Source organism: Salvia miltiorrhiza, chromosome 7 (assembly GCF_028751815.1).
Source record: "Salvia miltiorrhiza cultivar Shanhuang (shh) chromosome 7, IMPLAD_Smil_shh, whole genome shotgun sequence".
Classification (NCBI taxonomy): Eukaryota; Viridiplantae; Streptophyta; class Magnoliopsida; order Lamiales; family Lamiaceae; genus Salvia; species Salvia miltiorrhiza.
The window spans coordinates 28,162,072-28,182,430 of record NC_080393.1 but is presented as its reverse complement, the minus strand read 5'-3'; the positions used below and the strand labels follow the sequence as shown (position 1 = coordinate 28,182,430).

Here is a 20,359-nt window from a genome sequence, read left to right as displayed (position 1 = left end):
AGGACAAAGTGTCGCTACCTTCATTGGAGAATGTGAAGGAGAAATTCTCCTACAAAAAAGAATTAATCATTACACATTAAGTACGGCTAATATTAAGTAGGAGTATAAAGCATCCAAACAATGTGGCATCAGTTGTCACGTGCTCCTTAGCACCAACAAAACATGCATTCTATCAAGAAAATCAATAATAATAATGCCCGACTAAAGCATACTGCATGTTTTTGTCAAGACCAACGCATTTCTTTAGGTATAGGAATAGGATAGCAAATCCAACTGTAAAAAAAGAGTTTCAACTTGGAATTAATATCACCATATCTCAGAGTTAAAAAAAAAAAAAAATAGAGTTACATGTGGCTCATCATACCCAAACTAACTTCTTGACTTTAGCAAGTAAAAGCAAGTACATATGCATTACTCAAGTAGCAATAACATAGTAACAAAATAATCACCTGCCGCCCTGCTGTAAAAAGTAAAAAACTAACACACTGAACAAAAGTTATTGTCAGAGCCAGTAAAGAAGGGTTCTATACCTAAAACAGTAGACTAAAACGGTAGGAACAAATATAAGATCCATACAGAATGTAAAAAAAAAGCTCTATGTCATCAAATATTCTTACTTTTTCAGGCTGTAAAATCACCTGTAGAGACGACAGCTAGTTTCTGGTATGGCCAAGCAATTAAGAATTACTAAGATTTAAAGATAGAGAGTAAGAATCAAGAGACAGTTGTAGAAAATTGAAGATGATAATCATGTAGAGTCTCTTATATCAGTCAGCTTCACAATGCTAGCTATCTTTACATTTTGTGACCCCAGAAGATAAAAAATTGTGGGTTTTTAGCCAGAATGATATGTATTAGTGTCTCGGAACACAAAAAATAAAAAATCACGCAGCAACCAGTCCTTGACTAAATCATCAGAAACACAAAAGAAGAGCACAAGGGAAAAAAATGATGAGAAAAATCCATAGTTAGAAGGACTGTAACCCAGAAACATGTCGGAATTTCTCATAGGAGACCCAGAATACAAACTGCCAAGGACCAAGCCTGGCCCATGTTGGGAGGAATCCCTTCCACAATGCTCTCAACCCCTCAATTCTTATGGTCTTCACAAGGCAATCATAGGAGTTTCTATACTTTATCTTGTCTTCCGTCGACGCAGCCTGATTCATCATTCTAGTCTTAACCACATCTGCAGGACAGCTCAAAGCAGTCGCCGAAAGACCGGACATGATGGAAGATAGAGTGTGAGCATAAATATTGTCATCACAGATCTGGTTTTTGATTATGAACCGTTTGGCATGATCATAACAAGCTAATTCTCCCATATTTACTAAAAATGCTCTTTGCACATTTGCAGAAACACCTTTCCAGAGGCCTAATATTCCTTCAGCGTGAACAATCTTGTTTAGGGCATCAAAAAGCCCAGAATACCGGGGCTGGAGACCCTGGCCCGAAATAAGACCATCTGCTTGCATCCTTACTTTGATGAGATCCGCAGGGCTAGCAATGACCTATGCTGGAAAAGCAAATATAAATAAAATGCAAACAATGACTAAATCTAGAAGACCATGATTTTACATTATCAACATCAGTAGTTAGCCATAGTAGTTACACAATATGAAATATTCTTATATGCTGTAATTATTCGAGAAAAAGCATTGAGTAAAAGATATGAAATTTAATCATTATTACTTGATTAGATAACAGAAATAGACACAAAGCCATTCAAAATTTAGTTAATGTTGCCTCTGAAGCATATAAAATAAACGAACTAATAAGGAATGAGGTAGGCCAAAAATTCTGTAGCTGCATGTACGAAGACAATCTATGGATGTTAAAAAACTCAGATTATTCTGAAAATTAGAACACACGGGAAAAACTAAGTTGTACTCCATATTAATTACTATTAAACAGTATTTATATGAAGAATCTGGACTCCAGAATAGAGGATCTACAAGGCACGCTGTAAAAGCACAATTCTTCAATAATAAAACACAACGAACAACATAGAAATGAAGAAATGCCATAAGAGCTAAATTACATGTTACCCAACAAGACATTGACTTCCATAGCCTAAACATAGATGCGTGTAATTTCTCAGAAAAACAACAAAGGATAAGTAATTCAACCCATTAACATCCTGATTATGAATGCTGGGAAACCATATTATGAGTAATTCAACTAGTTCACTTCACTATTTGGTAGCTGTACTTGTTACTGAACCAAAATGCTCAATGTTTATCGTGCCATGGCAGTTAAGCAGCTAAAGGAAAACCAAAAATTTCACAAATTTCTCATGCGCCTTGCCTATCCTGTAACAGACACCATAACAACGCTTCTTCCTTCCAGTCAAAATATTATCTTTATCACCAATTTATGAACCTTTTTTCTCTTAATATATTAATGAACAACATATAAAGGTTGCCTATGAATATTGATTTCAGACCCAAGCCAATTCAAAACATTGTTCCGCTGTCCTCCAATTGGCCAAAAGATTACCTCTAAGGGGGCGTTTACTTTAGCTAATAACTTGAATATTTAAAAAAAATACTAGTATAGTTTAATCCACCACATACTTTGATGAATTATACAACTTTGAAGTTGTTGGATCATGTAATCATCCTTCAAATTTCAGTCTCATAGGTATTGAAAATCCAATCTATTACCCGAATGAAGTATCCCTATCAGTCTAACTCTCTAATTTTTTTAGACAAACTTCTGTTTTAACTAGCTACTGAGTAGGATAAGAATTAATCAATCAGCCTTTCCAATTTTTCAACCATACAGGCTTCTTATCTTTCGAAGGTGAATTATAAAAAATTGAGCATTCATCTTTTTTCTTCAGAAAACACATTTTTTCTAATCAATCAACTCCAAACCTAAAACTGCATGAATTCTCAATATGTTCACAATGTTTATTCCGTACGAAAAGTAAAGCAAAGATACGCCATAAATAAATCAAATATAAGAATTTTATGGATGCAAATCGCTGTGTTACTGTGATAGGCAGCTAAGGAGAATCCAAAAATCCACGCACGCAGTCTGTACAATTTTTTATGGAATTGAAATAGCAAATTCAAGTGATAAATACCTGAGCAATAGCTCCAGAAATTCCACCGATTACTGCTTTGCTATAAAGGGGAAGAGAACGATCGGATGATCGCCCAAATTTGTTGCGCAAATGCTCGTAGCCGACAATTCGAGTAGGAGTGTAGAACATGTGCCGGAAAACAGCGGGAGACAGGCCTCTATACATCCCCAAAAGGCCGTCGTTGCGAGCTATCTGGAGCGCGATCCTGAATGCCGACGCTGGGCGCGTAGACTGCACCGACTCGCCGTGGAGCTGGAGGTGAGTTTTGATAAGGTCGATCGGGAACGTCGTCGTCTCCGCCACCATTGCCGCGATTGACGTCACCGCCATCTTCTTCACGCCACGGTCACCGGCGTCCATCTCTCGGCGCTGTTTCAATGGGAGAGTAACGAGAGTTCAGATTTTACTTCACGGATAGCGCTATTGGGCCTTGGGTATTGGGAAAAATAAGTGGGCTCAAAACCGAGACCCAATACTCATAGATGTGATGTGACCCATCCAATCCAATCTATATATGTTTCATTTAGAAAATGTTAATTGTCGTAAGAATTGAGAATAAATAATGATTATTAATTTAAGTAGATGTGATGGTTGATATATTAACTGATTAGTTGTTTATCTATAGCTTTTCAATTCAAAAATATAAATCTCATAATTTAAGGGATTTATTGTTTGTTTATTTAAGGGAATATCCATTACCAAAAATTAATTTTGTAGTCAATAATTGTAGGACGCATTTTGTTTGTTCATGAAATCGTAATTCTTGTGCATTTCGAATCTTTGAAGAGTACTCGATTTAATGGAAATTAGATCCAATCTTAATTAAGGGAAATGAAAGTTGCGATAATTAAGAATGACTTAGACAGAGAAAGTAGAAAATTATGGTATAATTACAAATTTATCTTAATTATGAATTTTGATCATTTCGTGGTTGATCGAAAATTTAATCCAATTACTGTTAAATCATATTAGATATATGGCTTAGATATATTCTTATTTCTCACGTACAGAGGATTTGGCAATGGAACACAACTCTATATGGGTTACATAAAAATCAAAATTATTGTGAGAAATAAGAACCAAATTTTGTAAATGCACAATAATATAATTCTTGTTGCATTTTACAACAATTGTATTTTACTTTTTTACAATTCCCATATTCTTATCTATATAATATATAAAAGAGGAGTTTTCTCCCTCCATTTTTTCTCTCTCTTCTCTCATCAATTTTTTTTTTAATTTTTTTCTTTTTTCTTTTTATAATTTTAATTCTTTTCTAAACATTGTCAAATTTAATTTATAAAAAAATATTCAATGTGTATCTTAAGTTTAAGTTCGTCAGAAGATCTTTAATATGGTATAAAAATTATCAAAAATTAATTTAAAACGAATAAGTTATTAAAATTTTAAAATAATTTCATTATCAAATAATTTAAAATAGTTTAATAACTATAATTATCATTACACTTTATATATAATTGAAAATTACGTTTTTAAATTCAAAATTTTATTGAATATTTAGTATTTTATTTTTAAACCATATTTTACATTTATTATATTTTGTTTCTGTTTATTATTTATATTTATTTATTTAAACATATCATTTAATTTCGATTTCGTCGTGCATCGCACGGATGGTCGTACTAGTATCATATAAAAACTAAATTGTTGAAATCGTACATATATAATATGTGAAGACGGAAAATAGAATGCAAATACAATTGTTATAAAATACAATAATAATTATGTTAATATAATTTTCGAAATTTGGTTCTCATTTCTCACAATAACTTTGGTTTTTAATAAAATTTCTCCCTATATATAACTCATGTGACGTCTCAATTTCTTTATTAAATAATAAAATGCACTTTAAATAAAATATTAAGATTTAAATATTTAAAATAACTCAACTATATTGCAGTGGAAAACATTAAATAAAACATAATGAATTTGAGTCTTTGTTCCAATTAAAACCAAAAAATATCTTCATCTTTATTCCTTGACCATCATAACTCGGCCCACCTTTTATCGCCCAAGTCTTTTCCTGAAAAAAGATACTCTCTCCGTCCTCAAAATAAGTTCTTCTTTAGGGACGGCACGGGTTTTAAGGAAAAATGGTAAAGTGTATTGATAATGGTGAAAAATATGTTATAATTAGTATTGAGAGTGGTGAAAAATTGAAAAGTAAGAATAAATAAAGTATTATATATTAGTGGTGGGGTAGTTGTCCAAAAATGAAAAGAAAGAAAGATGAACTTATTTGAGGGACGTCCCAAAAAAGAAAAAGAGGAACTTATTTCAAGGACGGATGGAGTATTGTTTTGGGGTGAGTACAATAGACTCAGTGGGGGCGCATTTATCCAAATTATATAAAATACATCAATAAAATACACGATTATAGTAATCATCACATAGCACATAGGCCATGCCCTTACTCTCAAGATAGCCTATAGGTTAGATCACATAACCCGTAGGTCATGAGTTTATTCTCATAATAGCCCGTAGGCTAAATCACATAATCTGTAGGTCACGAGCTTATTCTCATAATAGCCCGTAGGCTAAATCACATAACCCGTATGTCATGAGCTTATTCTCATTTGCATCACATAAATAATTGAGCAAAACATATACTCCCTCCGTCCACCAAAAATATGCCACAATTTCCTTTTTTGTCCGTCCACAAAAAATATGACACATCCATTTTTAGTAGTAGGGTCCACACTATTCCACTCACATTTAAAGTGGGACCCTTACTCCACTACCAACTTCACTCACATTTTATTAAAACCCGTGCCGAAAGTAAAGTGGCATGTTTTTGGTGGACGGAGGGAGTAATAAGGATAAATTACTTAAATGCATAATTAAAAACACCACACATTAACCTTTCTTGAATAAAATTCGAAATTACATAATTAAGTCTCGCGTGTCGTTCCTCTCCCAGCAGAAAAAGAGCTCGATGAAAAGTGTGAGGAAATAAGGAAGACGGGAGGTGCTATATATACAAGGAGTTGAGAGTTTATTTTTAGAAGAGAGATAAATCAAATAAATCTTTTCATGGTCTTAAAAGTATCAAAAAGGAAAGGAAATTATGGTAAATCCCTTCGTCACGTTGCTGCAAAAATGAAAAGGAGAACTTTTAGGGATATTCTTTACTCACTTCATTTGGGCTCAAGTCATGGGTTAAAGAAATTAAAAGAATTGGCCTTTATTAAAAGATTGCTATTTGGGCTTTATCAAAAGAAATAGGTAGTGTCTTATATACAAAAGAAGAATCTTTAATTAAAAATATAACCATAGAATTAATAATAAAAAAATAATATTCATGCTTAGTAATTATTATAATCAAAATGCTCATGCTCATGCACTATCTAGGCGGCGACTTATAAGACTTAATATTTAATTATTAAAAATAATTAAAGAATTTAATAGTTGAAGTTAAAATATTTTGGGTCACTACATACTAAATTGTTGAAATCGTACATATATAATGTACGAAGATTGAAAATAGAATGTGTTGGGTCCCAAAGGGTCACTGAACTGGTGTAGGGGGATACACCAATAGGCTATTTTAAAACTTTAAACTTCTTTCGATAACTGTAGAAGAATGTGTACGTGATCAGTGAAAACAAAGATTAGTTGAAAGAAGGTATAGACTGATACTAATAATGATTCAGTGGATAACTTCAGTATGAAGAACTAGTCGACAAATTGATGGTTCAGTTAAGGCTTCAGTCTAATCAGCTGTAAATCAGAGTAAGTGTTATAAATCTTACTGACTACAAGGTTTGTCAGTTAGACTGATAACACCTGGTGAGCGAAAACGATTTAAGGAAATAGCCTTTAGTGAATCAGATTGTCAATTTTAATGTTTCTCTTTTCAAGTTAATAGTTTCAATACATAAGCTTTGTGTACAGATAGAATATGAAATACTGAAAGCTATAAATGACATAGAGATTTGTAACGTAGTTCGAAAAACCTTTCCTACGTTCACAGTTAATTGATCACACTGATAATTAATTACGCTTGTGCTTGGGAGTGCAGAACAAACCTAAAGCCCAAAGTCTTTCTTCATCTCTTTAAACACACACAAACACACGCGCACACACAGCTGCGCCGCAGCAGGCACCCTCTCCCACCCCCCTCTCTTCTTCTCCGGCGGCGGTAGCGTCGCCTCCGCCGCCTGACCGCCGTCGCCCTCTTGCTTCTCAACCCCTCCCATGTCTCTCTCTTTCTCCCTCACGGCGGTACACACTCACACAATAAAAAACGCCGCGGCTTTCTCCCACAAAATTTCCGGTGACAGCCATCACCACCATGGCCGCCGCCGCGTTCTCAGCTCCCTTGATGGCTGGAGAACCACCGCCACCCCTTTCTTCCTCTGAAAACCCCTTGCCCCAACTCTCTAACAGCCCTCCTTCCCCTCTCTCGACTCCGGCAACCGTAGTGGCTGGTGAGGCCAGCCACCGCCACCCAGGGCCCCATCTCTCTTTCCGGCTTAAGGACGTCACCACCGCCCAAATTTTAGACGACAGTGCCGCATCTCTCTCCTGCACTCGGCCAGACATCCCCCGCGCCCTAGCCCCTGCTCCACCGCCTCATCTCTCCCTCTCCGTCCTTGACCCGGCAACAGCGGGCGGAGCCGCCGCGCCGTGGCCTCCCTCTGTCTTCGACGCACAACCAACAGAACACACACACACACAACACCATAAGTTCTAATTACTACAGTATAGTATAAAGGTTTTGGTGCAATGCAACTTATGAGCGTAAAAGTTTACATTTTTATAGCTTTTGAAGCTCAATAATCATGAGTTGTTGGTTTGCTGTGGGTTGAAATTATGAATTCAAATTACTGCAATTTAACACTTGTGAAAGAAGTGTGTAGAGAGAGTAAAGTTAGAGGTAAAACCTCTAAGTATGAGTTGCTGCACAGAGAGTTTGCAGAGAATATAGGTTGATTTCTGCGCAAGAAATTTTGCAGAGACAATGGGTGTGCAGAAATTAATTGAAAGATAGAGTATATACCAATTGCTAGGGAGAAGTTGCTGCGCTTGGATGAAACTTTTGGTGAATGGGGCTTCTTAAAGAAGAAAGGTGACTAAAGAGGTTACGTGGATCCATCCTATCCACAATTTCTTAATCAAAATTAAGGAAATATCTAAGTGATTAATAAATGAATTAGGCTGATTGAGATTAGGCTCAATTGGGTTGGATCTACTCATCTACATATGAAAACAATAGTAATTAAAACATAAGGCCGAATACAAAATCAAAGTCCAATACACATAAATAATTAAAGTCCAATATAGACTTTAATTTAAATCTTGTAAAAATCAATTCTAATTATAGGTAGAATATTTTGCATATTCACACACTCATTTTTAAATTAATATGAAATGCACAATATTAAATAACTTGAATTTTTACAAAAACTTTGTAAATTATTTTTCTTGAAATTAATTAAATCATGTTTTTTATCCGGCGTGAATCATTTTAATTTAAGCTTAAAATAAATTCTAAACTTAATAAGAATGGGCGGGGTATTACAGGTTCGCGGGTCAAGAGGTTCTTGGTCCGATTTTTGGGCTGGAATGCTGGGCTGCGTGTTTTTGGGTTCCTTTTTTGGGCCCAAACTCATTTTCTTGCGGCCCAATGCGTTAATATGGCTGTTTTCAGCCCTGATTTTCATTTTTTTTCTTTTTTATTATTTTCTATTTTGTTGTAATAGATTAGAATAAGATTTTACAAATGGACCACAAAAAATTATTTATTTTAATTTTATTATTTTTCGCATGTCATGGATGTTTATAATTATGCATGAGCATGTTATGCATGTCTTAGTTTGGATATCGCGGTTATAACATACTCCCTCCGTCCCACTGTAAATGAGACCTTTTTTTTGGGCACGAGAATTAAGAAAGGTGTATTTTGTGTGTAAGTGAAAATATGAAAATGTGTTTAAAGGGAAAAACTTTTACCCAAAAAGGAAAGAGTCTCACTTACAGTAGGACGCCCAAAATAGAAAGAGTCTCAGATACAGTGGGACGGAGGGAGTATTCATTTTTGTTAATATTTGTATATTAACTACGTTTAGGCGAGCATGCTAAGTTTTATCGCATTTATTAAACACGTTTTAGAATGCGAGCATGTTTTACATCATGAGTTCTAAAAAAAAATGTTTAGGATTATTGGGACGGAGGGAGTAATTTTTATAGTCGTCCTTAAAAAATTATTTAGATCACCACAAACGGTCTCAAGACTCAAGGCAAAGTATTTGACAGTGTGAATAAATTATCATCCTAATGTGGTTTACTTCACACTTGTTTTCATATATATATTTGTTAAGTTGAGACTTCTAAATAAAATATTTAATCCATTTAATTAAGTAGTGGGAGTTATACGGTAACGACCGCCCTAACTTGGTCACTCGTATAATTTTTCACAAGTGCTTTAGAGGATAAATTAAATAAGATAACTAAGAAATTAAATTGAAAGCGGCATGGTCCGATTGACTATGTCAATTTCGAGATGTTAATTTTCAAGGTTAGATTGTGGTTATTGCTTAGATATCATATTAAATACAATTCTCCAACGGAGTCCCTTCTTAAATATGATTAACTAGTTCAACTATTAATTTCATTTGACATTGATTAAATTTAAACGACCAGGTCTATAGTCTGATTGATGGGTTCATGTCTAAATGATCACCCTGAACAACAATTTGTAGACACAAATTCTAGGGTTTCAACTTGTTGCTGCGCGGGGAAGATAATGACGTTAGATAGGAATGCGTCAATATAGTCAGGTTCTAGTTCTTTTTTTTTAAAGTTTATTTAATATTGTAGTTATAAAAAAAATTGTAACCATTCGTAATATAAGTATCGATGCAAATGGTTAATGATGATTTTTTTAAGGGTTAATAGTGTTTTATGTTCTGAACTTTCAGTGTTTTCTATAAAATGTCCTTAACTTTTATTTTCTCCTAAAAAACCTCAAACTTTTAGTTTTTTCCATAAAATGCTCCGCTATACAAAATTCGATGACGGAAAGATGAATTATCTCGCCGAAAGAAATAATTTGGGGATCGCCATTGTTGAAAAACCATATTAGGAACCACCATTGTTAGAAAACGCTGAAAGTTCGGGGTTTTTTTTATTTAATTTCTTTGACACTTTCATTTTATTTAATTTCTTCTTTTCAAAAAAGTTATGCATTTTTTAATATATATATATATATATATATATATTTGAAACCTTTTGAATATATATATATATATATATATGTGTGTGTGTGTGTGTGTGTGTGTGTGTGAATAGGATCATGTAGTACCATGTACTTAGGTAGTGACGTAGGACCAAGATTGTGATTCGTGGCAAGGAGCTTCCAAGGTCTTCCAAGGCAAAATCTGCGTAGGAGTAAAATTGAAATATATTTTTTGGATATGAAAAAAAAAAAGGGTTAATAGCCGGAAAATACACCAACTATTTTGAGATTTGCATATTGCACATGACCTTCAAAATTAGCCCCAGAATACATGACTTTTCAATTTAATCGCAATTTGCACCCGCGTTGACTAACACTTTGATCGGTGGTGACGTGGCCGTCGAATTTTGTTGACGTGGACGCACCGGCGATCAAGTAAAACGACGTCGTTTTTGTCAAGCTTTTTTAAATAAAAAACAAAAAAAAAACATGAAATATGCAAAACGGCGTCGTTGACCTCTCTCTCTCTCTGGCCCATCCCTCTCCCCCCGACTCCTCTTTCTCGACCAGACTCGCCGAAGGCTCCCGCCGCGTCGTTGGCTTGTGCGACTAAGTGGTTGAGGTGCTTTTGATACTGAGAAGAGAAAGCGGATTCGATGATGAAGGCGCCGCCGTGGTAGTAGACGAGAAGGGGGAGCTTTTTGCTCCGGTCGGCGTTGGGCGGCAGGTAAATGCGGGCGGAGAGGTTGATCTCCGGCGCGATGTCGACGTCTTTGGATTGAACCCCCGTGGCTGGATCGAGAGATGGGGGAACGGTTTCTTGGCCCATTAGCCTCTCGATTCGGCCATTTTTGTAGACTCTAAGCAAAGGGAAGAAGTCGTGGAGTATCTCGTTGGCCATTGATGAGTGATGAGGGAGCTCAGAAAGGATAAATTTAGCAGCTTTATTTTTCTCCTTGACACTAATTCATGTGAACTTGTTGGCAAAGCATATCTAGCGCACCACCTCAGGCCATCGCCTCCCTCTGAAATCCGGCGACGACACAGCCACCGTCCATGTCTCCGCCCCTAGATCCCCAATCCAGATCTGAGACGGAGGCGGTGGTCTGAGGTGGTTAGTTCCCTTTTTCCCCAAAACTCTAGATCCCCAAAACTCTAGCGTCGATATCCAGATCTGAGACGGAGGCGGTGGCCTGAGGTGGAGGGCGGCAGATCGTGGGGAAGAGGAAGTCGCGGTGGCGGGGCGTCAGAGCGGGGCTGCTTCGGTGGCCTCGGATGCTCGGTGGTCGGGAGAGGAAGTCGCAGCGGCGGGGCTGCTTCGATGGCCTCGGATGCTCGGTGGTCGGGAGAGGAAGTCGCAGCGGCGGGGATGAACGGCGGCGGGGCAGGAGATTGAAGAAGAAGATATTTTTCTTTATTTTTTTTATTTTTTCTCCCTATCAAAACGACGTCGTTTTGAACGCGTGGCATTCCACTGTGTAAAAAATGCCAAGTGTAATGCCACGTAGTTTAAAATTTTTTCCACGTCATTGCCGGTCAAACATAAGAGTGGCCGGAACTTTCGCCGGGTGCAAATTGCGATTAAATTGAAAGGTCATGTATTCTGGGGCTAATTTTGAAGGTCATGTGCAATATGCAAATCTCAAAATAGTTCGTGTATTTTCCGGCTATTAACCCAAAAAAAAATTAGATTATCTCAAAACAAACATGTTTTACATGCATATAACTTCACACAAAAATGCATATAGTTTCACACAAAAATTTATTAAATTGTACAAAAAAATGCATTTAAGTTTTTACAACCCCCCCAAATTCCCACCCTTATCCCAAAAACAGACATGTTTTACATACATATAATTTTACACAAAAATGCATAAAGTTCACACCAAAATGCATTAAATTGTACAAAAAAATGTATATTATTTTTTACAAATCTAGAATTTTCGCCCCGCCCCCCCCCCCCCCCCCCCCACCCCACCCCACCCCACCACACCACAAGACAAAAAAAAAATTATTTTTTTGAACTTTTTTTTTACAAAAATACATTAAATTGTACATAAAATGTATTTTATTTTTACAAATTTGGTATTTTCGCTACCCCACCGCCAACCCCCCCACCCCTCCCAGACAATTTTTTTTCTTCAATTTTTTTAATTTTTATTTATTATTTATTATTTTTTTAATTTTTTAATTTTTTTTTTTACAAAAATGCATTACTTTGAATAGAAAAATGCATATGTATAAAGACAAAAATGCATAACATTTCATACAAAAAATTCGACCAAGGTGAGGTGAGGGGTGGGGGTGGGTCAATGGCAAAAAAATTGGATCGGTCGAAAAAGACGCTCATAAATAACACATCACATAACCGTTGTAATAATCGTTATAAAAGACGCTTATATATAATGTTCCACCACAAGTAGCACTTCTTCCTTGCGCTTGTAAACTAATCAAATAATTCGTATTCGATTCGATATTCGAATTCTGATATTCGCATTCCATAAATATTCGATTCGATTACGAATATAAAATCACGACATTCGACACTATTCGATTCGTTTACAACCCTAAACACAATAACTAGTCTTTTGTAATTTTACAAAAGAGAATAAATAAATAATTTCTTTAAATATTAAGATATGGAGAAACTAACAAACACAATTTAAATTATCATTACAAGCAAGAAAAAGCGAACACATAATTTAAACACAACGAAAAACAACTCCATAAAATTTAAGGCATGGCTGGTATGCAAGAATGGAATGAGAATGAAATGCTGATTCTTGCGTCCCTTCCCAATCCTATAGCTGGTACTGTTATTGTAATGAGAATCGTCATTCTCAATGGAATGCCTATTCCCATGCATATGGGATTAGTCATTCTTCTCATCCCCATGGTATTATGTATTCATACGGATATGAGATTACTATATAATAAAAGTTTATTTGTTTATTTAAATAATTAATAATAATAAATAATAGTAAAATAATTTATATTATTAATATAATAAATAATAATAATTGCAAAAATAATAACAAAATTAATAATAATAATAATAATAATAATAGTAATAATAAATAATAGTAAAAATAATAAAATAATTTTAATAATAATAATAAATATTAATAGTAAAATAATGATAATAAATAATAAAAAAAATATAAATAATAATAATAATAATAATAATAATAAATGAAAGTAATAATAATAATAATAATATTAATAATAATAATAATAATAATAAAATGTAACTAATAATAATAATAATAATAAAATGTAAATAATAATAATAATAATTTAATAATAATAATAATATTATTATTATTATTATTGTGTTAATTTTATTTCATTCATATTTAATCATTTCTTGTAAATACCAACCATATAAATTCTATATTTGATTCTATTTCATTCCCATGATCATTTCATTCCAAAATCCATTCAATTCCCTTCTAATTCCATTCCTGCATATCAGTCACCACCTTAGAGTTTTTAAGGAGTAACGCACTACCACTAAACTTCAAATCATTCATAACACAAAAGTCAATAGGTTCAAAATTCAAATATATGATTCACAAAGTTGAATCCTAATGTATTTTGCCTAGCCTATAGACCGCAACCCCCTACACAACAAATGCAACAATTCCCCTTGAAATTTAATTTCACGAATCTCAAATAAATGGCCTAAGCATGAGTTCCGCAATAAGCACATGTTTGACTCCAACTTACTCCCTAATGTCATTTAGATAGGGCTGTAAACGAGCCGAGCCGAGCCGAATACAAGCAGGCTCGAGCTCGGCTCGTTTAAATATTCGGGTGTTCGAGCTCGGCTCGAGCTCGATTCGAGCTTTTATCTTGATGATCGAGCTCGGCTCGTCACCCACATACTAAGCTCGAGCTCGGTTCGAGTTCGGCTCGGGTGATGCTCGATAATGTCGAATTCGAGCTTGAGCTCGAGCTCGGCTCGTTAGATATTCGTATATATGATGTTCAAGCTCGAATTTGTTATAAATTTAAGAAAATCTTCTTAATTAATATGTTATTCGAGTTCGAGTTCGACTCGTTAAGGCTCGTGTACTAACTCGATTGAAGGCTCGACTGAAGGTTCGTGAACAGGCTCGCGAACATGTTCGCGAACAATCGTATTCGAACATGTTCGCGAGCTCAACGAGCCGAGCACTGTCAGGCTCGAGCTCGGCTCGATAAAAATTTCGAGCTCGAAATCAGGCTCGAGCTCGGCTCGTTTATTATCGAATCGAGCTCCGAACGAGCTTTTTTCGAGCCGAATCTCGAATAGCTCGCGAGTAGCTCTGTTCATTTACAGCCCTACATTTAGATACCACATATGGGCTTTCGTAGTCAAATCCACACTTAAATATGTCGTTCCATTGAACTTCCTCATTCAACAAGAAGTACATAAAACATTTTACAAAATTTATCACGATAAATTTAATTCAAAAGTTATACTCTGAAAAAATATGTATTCTTAAAAAATGAATCATCATGCCATCAAATAATGAGCAAAACACAATATTACTGCCAAAATCCCATTATAACAACTTTCGTATAACTACAATAGTGGGGGTGGGCTCTTAAAAGTGATCCCCATCATTTTAGAGCCCACTCTTCATAGTGGGAGAGTTTTCATTTTGGTTCTTAAATTTAGTTTTTGATTTTATATTTAATTTTAATATTGTTTTCAATTAAAATTAATATTAAATTTAACAACATAAATTTCATTTAAATTAAAAATTAACACTACATTGATTGAAAATTAAAATTGCATTACAATAAAAATTTAAAGATCATTGTTGCGTTTGATTTCCTCTGCCTTCTTCAAGTGAAACACCAATTCATCAGGATTCCTAGTAGAGGTGTCCTTGCCCATGATCAGGGACGGAGCCAGGGGGGCTGGGGGGGGGGGGTGGCTAGAGCCCCCTCCCAATATTTTTTTTTTTTGATTTATGTTTATACCTATTATAAAATAATTTTGTTTTATAAAAGAGTATTTGGTTATTATATTCTCTCATATATACTTAATTTAAGGATAATTCTATTATTTCAAACTATATAATCTATGAAATATTGTTTGTTATTATTACTATTATACATGTCTTTTAATAAAAAATGCCTAATATGTATGAAATGCTAAAAAAAATATTATAATATATTGAAACTAATTTGTAATATATAGAAAATATATAATCTATGAACATGCATGTTGTTTGTTATTATTATTATTATTATTATGCTTGCCTTTTAATAAAAAATGTCTTAAATATACGGAATGTCCAAAAAAAATTTTGTGATATATTGAAACTATATAATCTATCAAAATATTGTTCGTTATTATTAGTATTATGCTCGTATTTTAATTAAAAAAATACATTAAATATACATAATGCCCAAAAAAAAATTCCCGGGGGCTACCGCCCCCGAACCCCCGTACAGTTTCAACCCCCCCCGAACTTAATTCCTGGCTCCGTCCTTGCCCATGATGATACTCGTCCGCTGTGCGCACCGGCATCTGCGCCCCCACTACAGATGCTCTAACGTAACTATATGTTTATTCCAACTCATATATTATCTTCTCACCAGCAAAAATTTAAAGGAAATGTCCTCAATGAACAAAGCCATCTTTAAGAATAAAGTGCTAAAAATATGTCTACTCTAACACAATTTGTTAACCAATATCGGACAACGCAAGGCTTCGCAAACCAAAATATATCCCAATAACGCTTCTTGCCAAATACTCATTTACACGTTCAAGCACATCAATCTTGCAAATACATATAAATGGGCGTTACCACACACACTGACAACTATAGCAAAGCTTCATTACAGTGAATGAACACAAAAAGTAAAATCACGATTCAAACACATTCTACAGTACCAGGTGGTTTCCCTCTGCTAGCGGATTCAAGAAGAAGTAAACTTTGGCTCGATCCATCCAAAGAGTAAAGGATCGACAGTGTAGATTATCTAAACGTCTACATACAACTTCTGTAGTATTAATAGGTTGACGTGTCTACATATGAGCGGTGCACGATTTTTAATACTTATACAGCTGTGAGACATAAAGAGAGAAGCAGTGGTATTAGAAGAGCAAAACCGGTCTGCTTCCTTTTAATTTGCATGAGGAGAAGACGTGTTCGATTCCTACACCATGAGCGTAAAAAGTTTATGCTAATTAGGGTAGACTTTACCTTGAATTTTTCGTCTGATATTTTCTTAATGTGGTAACATCCCATGATTTGACGCTGTAACTGTGTATCCATCCAATTAATTATTACACTTCCGATCCCTTAGTAATGAATAGTGTGGGCCGAGCCTACCGGGAGACCTCAGAGTCTCAGACATATTAATAATTTTTTTTTCTTAATTTCTGTAAAGATAAAAATACCAAGTCGAGGGAAAAAAAATATACTAAATGCAAGTTAGCATATGCAATTAAAGAGCATATTTTTCCAGGTTGGGAAACCCTAGCTAGCTAGCTAATCCAATCATTGTCGTGTACACGTCTCTTAACTTATCTTACGTGTGAAACATGCGAGAATTAAAACATGAACAACTAATTAGAAACAACACCTAAATTGGCTACGTTAACCCTAAACACTAATCTGGATGAATGGTACATTATTCCCTACAACGTCGGCAGCTCCATCATCGGCGAGCTTACCAGATTCAGCAAGTGATTCCAGTAAACCTTACTCTCTTCCATTTCTCCGACGAGGTCGCCCCCCATGCCGGAGTCTTGACTAAACGCGCAGTCGTAGTTCGAGCTGTAAACATCGTACGGGGGATACGAAATGTCCATGTTGCCCTCAGTCTCCGCCGCCACGATCTCGTTCGCCGCCACCGGTGCCGGGAGGCTGCTGCTGCAGGAGAAGTTTAGGGTTGAGGTCGGCGACTCTAGACTGCTGCAGCTTGCCGCTGATCTGAAGAAGCAGCTGGGGATGGCGCTCGACTGCCACACCTTGAGCACGTCCAGGCACGGCAGCGCTGCCATGTGCCGCGGCGGAGCTGGTGGCGCCACGGAGCTTAGTTTGTGGAGGAGCGGGAGCTTCGACTCCCGGGCAAGCCTGGCCTCGGCTTCGAGCCGCGCGGCTTCCCACTGAGCCATGTGGCTGAGGTCCGCATGCTGCCGCGACTGACCCGAGTTGCTCTTCGGCTTGTGGGTTGCCGGGTCGATGCCCATCCGGGTTAACCGTTTCTTGAGCCGGGTGTTCCAGTAGTTTTTGATCTCGTTATCGGTTCGTTTTGATAAATGAGCTGCTATCACTGACCACCTGTAATTATAAAAATTTATTAGCAAACGTAACTAAGCACATTTGAAAAAGTTTCATTTTCAAAAAATTATATCACATATAATAAATTGAAATTAAAGAAAAATAAATAAGTAAAAACTTATAAAAAAATTGAAAATATGACGCCAAATGAGATACTAGTATAAAATAGATGATCTCATGATGTGAATGTGACGTGCATTTATACGTCCATGATGCAACAATGACAATGGCGTTGATATATAGATATAGATACCAGTGAGATTTAATACATGTTCAGTTATAGCAAAATAGTACAATGATTACACATATTACCAGAATATTAGTAGTACTATATAATTCTAGATTTCGGCATTATCATAATATTTCAAGACACGTGAGGAAATAAATTAAGGGTGATAGGTAAATATATCACATAAGTTTAATTAATCTTTAGAAAATCCAAAAAATCACAGTTATGTTATAATTAAGTCCGATTTTCTTTTTGTTAAATTCAAGGCTATGAAAATGGAAGAAAAATGTGGAAAGGTTTCTGAAGTTGCAGGCGCAAAGCTGAAAATGGAAAGAAAAATCCTGCAATGATTATATAATGATGATTAAATTAAGCCGTTTTAGGCTTAGTCTGACCTGTTGCCTAAAAGAGCATGGAGTCTAATGATTGTCTTCTCCTCGTGCGTACTGAACTTTCCTCTCTTAATATCAGGTCTCAGATAGTTCGTCCATCTCAATCTGCAGCTCTTCCCGCACCTCTGCAACCCTACAAATAAATACATAATTATATTTTTATTTCGTATACATATATACGAGTAAACCATAAAATAAACTAAAACTACCCCACATTTAAGTGAAAAAAAAAAACTCTTTGATCCAACAACATATATTTTGTGTGGAAATAGTTGACGGTCTGACATTGACTACCAAAATAGACGGATTAGGCGGTGGGTGGTAAATTCTCGGAGCAACTAATTAATCCCTTTACTTTGGGTGTGAGTATCAGAGTGGCACAAATTTCATCATTAATAATGAGGTATATATTTTAAATTATAATCTGAAAGAAAAAATAAAAATATAGTAGTACCTGCTTTAGAAGGGAGGGTGCGCCAGCTGCCATGGCCGTGTTCTTCGATATAGGCGAGTAGTTTCTGGTCTTCCTCTCTGGTCCACGGCCCTTTCTTCAGCTTGGCCATGGAATCTTTGCAGTCGGGTCCTTCTCCTACCATTTCTAGGGTTTTAGCTACGATCAAACAACACGCACTACAAGGTGAGAGGTAAACACTGAGCTAGAATCTGTGGTGATGATTCGTATGTATATATACGAAGTACTATGCATAAAGAAAAAAGAAAAAAATTAATACAATAAATTAATTCATTAGTTACTCCATAGTATTCTTTTGAGGATATTATAAATATTTTACCTAATAAAATTAATGAGGGAAACCACCTATATGCTTCTTATACAGCATTATGAATCCTCATTTAAAAAAACTCAGATGCGTATCTGCAGAGAGAGAGAGAGGAAATTGAATGCAACTTTAATCGCGAGTGTGTATGGCTGTCGGGCTATTAAAGAAGGCGTGACGTCAGAATTAGGACCAGTTGTTCTAGGATGATAACATGAGTGCTATAGCTCGACCCTGTCGTTAATGGCTATTTATGACTCGGGCCACCTAGATTTCTTTTCTATGATTCTGTGCTACACAAATTAAGGAAAATTACATTTTTAATACCCAAATTCTTCATGTTTTCACAACAAAGGGAGGAAAAAAAACTAGTGTTATCCCGACAAAAAAAGCTTAATTTTTTTAAAAATCAATTTATTTATAAATTTTGGTTCAAGTTTAAATAAGATTAAACTAGTTTTATTGTTTTCTTCATATTATAATTTTTTTTGTAATTTTTGAACAATTTTTTTTTTCTGTTATTTTTTTTATAGTTTTTGTACTTTAAAAATAACAAGAATTAAAAAGGTTATTAAAAAATTACATAAATATTACGATATAGAGAAAACAATAAAACTAGTTAAATTCTATTTTATTTATAAAATATTTAATCATATTTGTCCGGACAAATTTTGTCGAAATAGCATTATTGATAAAAGAATACTTACATATCCGAACTACTCTCTCTGTCTCATTAGGCCTGTCTCATTTCTTTAGGACACGGTTGTTAATGAGAGTATAATTAGTGTATTAAAAGTGTGTAAATGTGTGAGATCATATTATTTGTAATGTAAAATTATTACCAAATATAAAAATATAACAAGATCAATGGAACAAAAAAAAAATTGATAAGATCAATGAGACGGAGGGAATATCATTTTCTTTTATCAATTACATTTTAGAATCGATTTTCAACTAGGTAAACCTTATTTAACAAAATGAATTAAAACTTGGTAGGCATGGAAACAACGTCGTTTGACATTAAATTAAATCGCCTATATATAAAGGTTTGATCGATGTCAACAAGTTCTTATTTTTGTTGTTAAAATTCAACTCGATTTATCGTGTGCCACGTGGGAGTTTTCTAGTAAAAAAATTGAATCTGAGAATGTAATGGATAAAAAATTAATTGTTCGGAATATCAATAATTTAGATATTCAGAGTATAATTTTTTTTTATCCAATTAAGTGATAAAAGTGGTGGACAAATTGGATTTGTTCTGCAGTTGGAATGAATTTTGCTAGTTTTTCAACGTAAGGAAGAGAGAGAGTGGTTCCGTTGATTTATTAATTGTTGTAATACATAAACATAATGGGCGTATTATTGATTTCAGAGAAGTGGC

The 20,359-nt window shown here is 35.0% G+C and overlaps 3 protein-coding genes and 1 long non-coding RNA gene across 4 annotated transcripts; all 4 read right to left on the bottom strand.

The window, feature by feature from the left end:
* Positions 1 to 728: 728 nt before the first annotated feature.
* LOC130995812 (mitochondrial uncoupling protein 3) lies at positions 729 to 3,563 on the bottom strand. The gene is made up of 2 exons (XM_057921251.1): positions 3,092 to 3,563; positions 729 to 1,511 (listed from the first exon to the last, which is right to left on the bottom strand). The coding sequence occupies exons 1-2, from the start codon at positions 3,449 to 3,451 to the stop codon at positions 969 to 971; spliced, it is 903 nt and encodes a 300-aa protein (XP_057777234.1). The 5' UTR covers positions 3,452 to 3,563; the 3' UTR covers positions 729 to 968.
* A 3,379-nt stretch (positions 3,564 to 6,942) lies between these two features.
* LOC130995840 (uncharacterized) lies at positions 6,943 to 8,301 on the bottom strand. Its single transcript, XR_009092290.1, has 2 exons — positions 7,999 to 8,301; positions 6,943 to 7,752 (listed from the first exon to the last, which is right to left on the bottom strand). It is a non-coding gene; the product is annotated as an uncharacterized LOC130995840 (long non-coding RNA).
* A 1,458-nt stretch (positions 8,302 to 9,759) lies between these two features.
* LOC130994030 (probable carboxylesterase 7) lies at positions 9,760 to 11,482 on the bottom strand. The gene is made up of 2 exons (XM_057919068.1): positions 10,810 to 11,482; positions 9,760 to 9,798 (listed from the first exon to the last, which is right to left on the bottom strand). Exons 1-2 carry the CDS (start codon positions 11,191 to 11,193, stop codon positions 9,760 to 9,762), a joined length of 423 nt encoding a protein of 140 aa, XP_057775051.1. The 5' UTR covers positions 11,194 to 11,482.
* A 5,255-nt stretch (positions 11,483 to 16,737) lies between these two features.
* On the bottom strand, positions 16,738 to 19,131 carry LOC130995810 (transcription factor MYB16-like). Its single transcript, XM_057921250.1, has 3 exons — positions 18,657 to 19,131; positions 18,206 to 18,335; positions 16,738 to 17,581 (listed from the first exon to the last, which is right to left on the bottom strand). Exons 1-3 carry the CDS (start codon positions 18,796 to 18,798, stop codon positions 16,936 to 16,938), a joined length of 918 nt encoding a protein of 305 aa, XP_057777233.1. The 5' UTR covers positions 18,799 to 19,131; the 3' UTR covers positions 16,738 to 16,935.
* Between the last annotated feature and the right edge of the window lie 1,228 nt (positions 19,132 to 20,359).

Coding starts and splice junctions, on each gene's coding strand:
- LOC130995810 (XM_057921250.1), bottom strand. CDS start 18,798: ATGGTAGGAGAAGGACCCGACTGCAAAGATTCCATGGCCAAGCTGAAG. Junction 18,336..18,656: donor CACCCTCCCTTCTAAAGCAG/GTACTACTATAT, acceptor ATTTATTTGTAG/GGTTGCAGAGGTGCGGGAAG. Junction 17,582..18,205: donor CATGCTCTTTTAGGCAACAG/GTCAGACTAAGC, acceptor TTATAATTACAG/GTGGTCAGTGATAGCAGCTC.
- LOC130994030 (XM_057919068.1), bottom strand. CDS start 11,193: ATGGCCAACGAGATACTCCACGACTTCTTCCCTTTGCTTAGAGTCTAC. Junction 9,799..10,809: donor TGGGCCAGAGAGAGAGAGAG/GTCAACGACGCC, acceptor ATTGTTGTTCAG/GGTGATCATTTAGACATGAA.
- LOC130995812 (XM_057921251.1), bottom strand. CDS start 3,451: ATGGACGCCGGTGACCGTGGCGTGAAGAAGATGGCGGTGACGTCAATC. Junction 1,512..3,091: donor TTTCTGGAGCTATTGCTCAG/GTATTTATCACT, acceptor TTTCCAGCATAG/GTCATTGCTAGCCCTGCGGA.